General features: G+C 32.0%; 1 protein-coding gene across 2 annotated transcripts; it reads left to right on the plus strand.

Moving 5' to 3' along the window:
• Positions 1-3,889: 3,889 nt before the first annotated feature.
• On the plus strand, positions 3,890-4,679 carry LOC136223777 (uncharacterized). 2 transcript variants are annotated; one of them, XM_066011936.1, is made up of 2 exons: positions 3,890-4,271; positions 4,398-4,679. In XM_066011936.1, the coding sequence occupies exons 1-2, from the start codon at positions 3,908-3,910 to the stop codon at positions 4,457-4,459; spliced, it is 426 nt and encodes a 141-aa protein (XP_065868008.1). In that variant the 5' UTR covers positions 3,890-3,907; the 3' UTR covers positions 4,460-4,679. The 2 variants fall into 2 exon arrangements, with proteins under 2 accessions (XP_065868008.1, XP_065868009.1); XM_066011937.1 differs by having other exon boundaries at positions 3,890-4,226.
• Positions 4,680-6,125: the final 1,446 nt, after the last annotated feature.

Raw genomic sequence — 6,125 nt, forward strand, 5'->3', positions numbered from 1 at the left:
TTCGCCGGATGAAATGTACAAAATCGGCCAATGAATCGCCGGAAAGTTAGAGAGATGAATAGAGGGGTGTTAGGTTAGAGTGATGGAAGTTCGAATATTGAAGAGCGGGAGCGGAGTGTTAGAGATGAGGGTAAGGTTGGAAATTAGTTAATGAAATGTGTTAGTTTTGGTGAGATTTTGAAAGTGTGTTAGAAATGAAAACTAACCCCTTAAAAGGTGTTAGTTTTGTAATTGTCCCCTTATTTAAAGCTAACCCAATATACTGAAATGATCATTGAGAGTTCAATTCTATAGTTTTTATAGCTGATAGTTTCTTACTGAGATTTTTGTCTCACATTTTTAAATGTTTTAATGTTTTTAGGTGAGAAAGTACAGGATATAGAGAAGGTTACCGACCGATTAGGCGAGGTTTGGACGTTGGCTGCTTATTGTTAGAATTATAGTTAGAACTTTGGTATTTCAATTGTAATATAATGGAGTTGGTAAATATACGTTGAGGTCCTCGAATGACTAATGTAAGAATATGAATTATTTTAGAATATATATTGAAGAGGAAGGCCAAAATAAATAAATCAATATGATATTATGATATTTGGATAAATTGGAGACTCCTAAGTTTTGATTATGATCTTTCTATTTCACGCCCGATGCCGATTGAGATCGTCTAGGGTCGGGTGTGACAGTTTTAGTGCTTTTATGTTTCTTGTAAGGTTTAATTCCTTGTGTTTTTCTTGTTGTACTTGCGTATTTATCTATTAAAGTTATAAGCGTTTCTATATAAAAAAAAATCAATATTGAAAAAAAAATACTAGAGAAGAAAAACACAATAAAAGTATAATGAAGACAGATTTTTTTTTTAAATATTTTTTTTTCTGTAAAACGTGAAATTTATTTGTAAATTCCACCTCTTTTGATAGAATTGCAAATGATATTCTCAAAATTTTGAGAAATTCATTAATTGAAAGGAATACATAATTTATTTAGGTGTTCACACCACTACAAAAACTTCTAATATTTAATTACTAATTACTAATTGTATCTTTTGTACTGCGAGTTTATTTGTCCAAATTAAGTCTTCTAGGGATGAGTCTTTCTAGGGATGTATATCAAGATTTTAAATAATAATTATTTACATTCCATCCTAGCTCCCTTTAAATAGTAGGATTGCAAATGGGCCGGTAGGATTGCAAAATGGGCTGGGGAGGTGGGTACTGTTTTTCATCTCCATTATCGTTTATATAATGAAATGAGAAACAAATTGTCATGGTTTCCATTGTCCCGGTAATTCAAATCCCGTTACTCAAATTCTAAATAGCATTTCATTTATTGAAATTTAAGATTTTTCCATGTAATACATTTAGTCAACTACAGTCTACAAAGTAATATTATAACTTATACATTAATCACAATTCATAAGTAAGACGAATCCACACATGGGGTCTTGTGAAACGATATAATTTCTTATGGAGTTTGTATTGATAATGCTAACTTAAATAGTTTGATATATGATAAGTTGTTATAATCTAATATAAGTTTGAATTGTCAAATAAGTTTAACAAACATTATAAACAATAAAACCCTAATATAATATGCAATTATCACTCCCTATCAAGCTAATGGTGGTTGAATTATGAAGTTGTCTCGTAATCGAAGGAAACGGGCCTTGGAAAGAGGTTTGGTGAGTGAGCAATTTTCAATAGCATCAGACATCATATTCCATCCGTCATCTGAAATAGCATCAACGACAGCAGTATCTTTTAGCGTTTTTTCTTTTTGGTTGACAGTTTTTATCCCTCGTTATATTTGTTCATTGTTTTTACCAAATACGTTTCATTTTATATATAGAAGATTTGGATCATGGCAAAAAGAAAAAGAAAGCGTTTTGAGAATCAATACCCACTTGTTCATATTATCCTTATCGAAAATTGCGTTTGTAAGAAGTTTTGGGTCATGACGAAGAGAAAATGAAGCATTTTGAAAATCAATACCCATTTGCTTGTATTTCTTATCAAAAAGTGCACTTGAGTCCCCCTTTTTCCATATAGGATTTATTGTTTCGTAATTATTTGAATCCGTGTTTTGGCTGTTTTTACTTTTATATAGAAAATTATAGAGTTCATACACGATGGTTTGTACTTGTCCTGACATTTCACATTCAATTAATGTAATCAGTAGATATATGTCTAATCCTAGTAAAGATTATTAGAATACTATGAAATGGATTTTGAGATATTTAAAGGGTACTACTAATGTTTGTTTAAAATTTGGAAGGAGTAAGAACATGGTGGCTGGTTATGTTGATTCAGATCTTGATAGAAGGTTGTGTGTTTACTCTTAGTGTCATCAGTTGGAAGGCTACTTTACAACCTACAGTTGCATTGTCCACTACAAAAGCAGAATATATAGTTGTAGTTAAAGTTATAAAAGAAGTTATTTGGCTATGAGGCTTGGTTGGTGAACTTAGTTCAAATTTGCAGAAGATTGTTGTTCACTATGATAGTCAGAATGCTATATATTTGACGAAGAACCATATGTTTATATGAATGATTTGAAATTCAATATTCAAATTGTGTTGAATTTTAAACACAAGCAATACAATTTGGTAAAGTTCATATTAGTATCTTTTCTTTTTTTTTTCTTTCACATGTAATTTTGTACTTTAAATTCCTCCATTCACATCCCAAAATTTTTCTATAAATACCATGCATTGGCATAGGTTTATGCATCCAAACAATTAACACTAAATTATTAATTTGAGTGATATTTTCCAAAAGAGAATTGTGGGGTTTTTTAGTGTATTGGGTTGAGGGATTTTGAGTGTTATTTTCTCCATTCTTCTGTTACCATTTTCGTTTTCTAGCAGAGTAATTTTCGCTCTCTTTTGTTCGTGGAGTAGGCACAAATTCATTTATAAACATTTAATAAGTTTTATAGCAAATTTAGCAGAGTATCCTATGTACAAATAGACCTGGCCATGGGGCGGGTTGGGTCAGGTTCGGATCGGGCCGGACAGGCTTTTTTTATAAAAGTCATCAGCCCAAGCCTAGCCCACTAGTAATTTAGGCGGACTCGGATCGGACTGGACTCGGGCTTAAAAATCAAATCCCAAGCCCAACCCATGTAAACCCATCTATACATACCTACATAATTTTTTAATTATAAAAAATAAATTTTAATATTTAAAAATAAATATTTAATATATAAATATTTAATATATAAATCTATAAATATATAAAATTTATTAATTAATATTAATAGGTAGGCCGGACTGGATTGACCGTGCTATTTTTATTAATCCCAAGCCCACCTAAAAAATAAGCGGGCTTTGACGGATCTGGACCTAACAACAATTACCATTGTCCAAACCCATCTTAATAAACACGGACCTAAGCAGCTTAGGTACCCGAGTCCGTGGACAGGTCAATGTATAACTGACATCCCACTAATATAAACTAGGGTCAAATCTAAAAAAAAAACATATATATACCGATTCATTCATAGTACAGGATTCCAAAACCACAGAACTGGACAAAACAAATTGAATACAATTCCATATATTAAATGAATTTGTACAAATTCATTTACAAACCTTCAATAAATTAGTCTCTTCTATAAATCTAGAATTACATAAAACGACAAAATCCAGAAGTGCAAATGAAAATCTGTTAATAGTTAGAGTGAAGCCCAAGAAGAAATGGGTCCAGTGGAAAAGACTCTTGTCTTGAATTGTGCCGCTAAAACATAAAAAATATCCTATCCTAGCAGAAAAGAACAATTTTTATTAGAACCGACTGACCGACCTTTGAGTATTCCAAAAAAGCGGAACGTGTCAGCTGTTTAATGGGACACCGTTTCAAGTAAAGGTGTTATAAAACCAGGGAGAGCCCTGAATCTAGATAGATTAGAAATGGAAGATGATGGTGTGATTGAAGCTCAGTGCATTCTACATCCTAAAAACCAAGAAAAAGATGAAGAATATGAGAAAAAGGAGGTTAAAGAACAAGAAGAAAATCAAGAAGGAAATGGAATATCGAAGTTGGGCAATTTCATATCCCATTTAGTTTCTCCAAAACAAGATCAAGATCAAGAAGATGATGACCAGAAAAAGGATGATAAAGAACAAGAACAAGAACAAGAAGGAAATGGAATAAAGAAGCTGGGCAATCTCATATCAAATTTAGTTTCTCCAAAACAAGATAAAGATCAAGATCAAGATAAAGAAGAAGGTATTCTTGAAAACATTGTTTCCCACTTACCTACTTCACTTCCAGGTATCATTAATATCCATATTTATTTACTCTCATCTCTGCAATTTTTTACACACTTTTTCACATTAGCCTTATAATTATAATATAATATTTTATCTTCTTTTTTATTTGTGTTTGTGTTGTAAACAGATGATGCTGCTCCCACCACTGATGAGGCCTCCATTTTGATTCACTCCATTATCCATGATTAACTAGATTCATGTTCATTCAAATAAACTTTCTCAATATTATGCTATTCTATTCTATTCTAGTTAATTAAGGATTTTTTAGTTGTTTTTTTCATGTAATTTACTTTATGATTATTGTTATTTAATTTTTCATTTTTCTAATTACTTCCTGTATCGATGTAAAACCTTTCTGTTACCCATCTTGTTAGACATGTAAAATATTCCTTTCATGTTCCAAACTGCTCCAACGGCTACTTTTTTTTTTTTTTTTTTTTTTTTTTTTTTTTAATTTTCATATTTACTCAGCTAGTATAAATGTGTTAAAAGTGTCAAATTAAGGGTAATGTTAGCTGTTACAGCAGCTATGGGGTGGCTAATTCATCAAATTGACATGAACAGCACATATTTGCATAGTCATTTAGAGGAGGATTTGTATTTGACAGCTCCATCAGGATATACCAAATGTCCAATGGACAAAGTTTGCAAACTTGTGAATTCGTTGTATGGCTTAAGACAAGCGCGGCGTCAATGGGGGCAATTTTTACACCTAGGTGTTGGACGTTTTTTTTTTCCCGTATATATATACATGTTAACATCTGATTGGTCTAAAATAAATTTGTCCGTACTACTGTAAAACTTGTCAAATGTAAGTTAAATTTGGACTATAATAGTAAAATTGGATTATTTTGAATAAATTTAGAAAAATTTATCACCTATTATATATTAATCAATTTATATTTTGTAACTAAATACAAAAGTTAATTAACCACTTTAACCTTAATTTATTAGAAATAAAACGTCTAAACCATCCATGATAGGATGTTTTCGGCAGTCAGAGAGACCAAAATTATCGGGGACTGGAGCCCCTCCCTATCTCCGCCCCGTGAGTGTGGCTCATAATAGTTGTGAACTAAAGTGGGTGTGGCTCATAATACTTGTGAACTAAAGTAGATAAGCTATTTGCTGCAAGAATTTCATATCCGCCTTCAACTTCATGTTCCCTTGTTTTGCAACAATATAGTTGTAATTGCAATCTAGAAGAACCCGGTTTTCCATGAAAGATCAAATGCATGGAAATTGACTATCATATGATTAGAGATCTTGTTAAAATTGGTTTTATCAAGACTCCTTAAGTGTATGTAGGGCTTATACTTGTCAACTTTAGTTTACTGTTGTGCTTGTTGGTTATTTAGTTAGCAATATCTTTATGTGGTGTGTTTTGTTTGTTAATAAAGTCCTAGTCTACATGAAGTGCTATTTTTTAAGGAAGATAGAATTTGTTTCTTTTTGAAATATCTATTCCACATTTTTAATGGGTTTGTTATTTCTCTGTTTTCTGTAAGGCTATTTATAGTCCCTATTTACCATTGAATAAGATTATCCCTTTCAGCTATATTCTTTGCTATTAAAGCTTCTGAAACTAACAATTGGTATTAGAGCTTGAAAGAGGCCAAATTGAGTGTGTGAAACTAAAAGAGAGTGTGAGTTAAAATAGTGAGAGAAAGATGTCAACCTCAGATAAGTTTGTGCAACCATCTATCCCGAAGTTCGATGGCCATTACGACTATTGGTCAATGATGATGGAGAATTTTCTGAGGAGCAAAGAGATGTGGAGCCTGGTGGATGAAGGAATTCCTGCGGCTGCAATTGGGACAACAACAACAAGTGAGGCGCAGAGAAAAACAATAGA

Source organism: Euphorbia lathyris, chromosome 3 (assembly GCF_963576675.1).
Source record: "Euphorbia lathyris chromosome 3, ddEupLath1.1, whole genome shotgun sequence".
Lineage (NCBI taxonomy): Eukaryota > Viridiplantae > Streptophyta > Magnoliopsida > Malpighiales > Euphorbiaceae > Euphorbia > Euphorbia lathyris.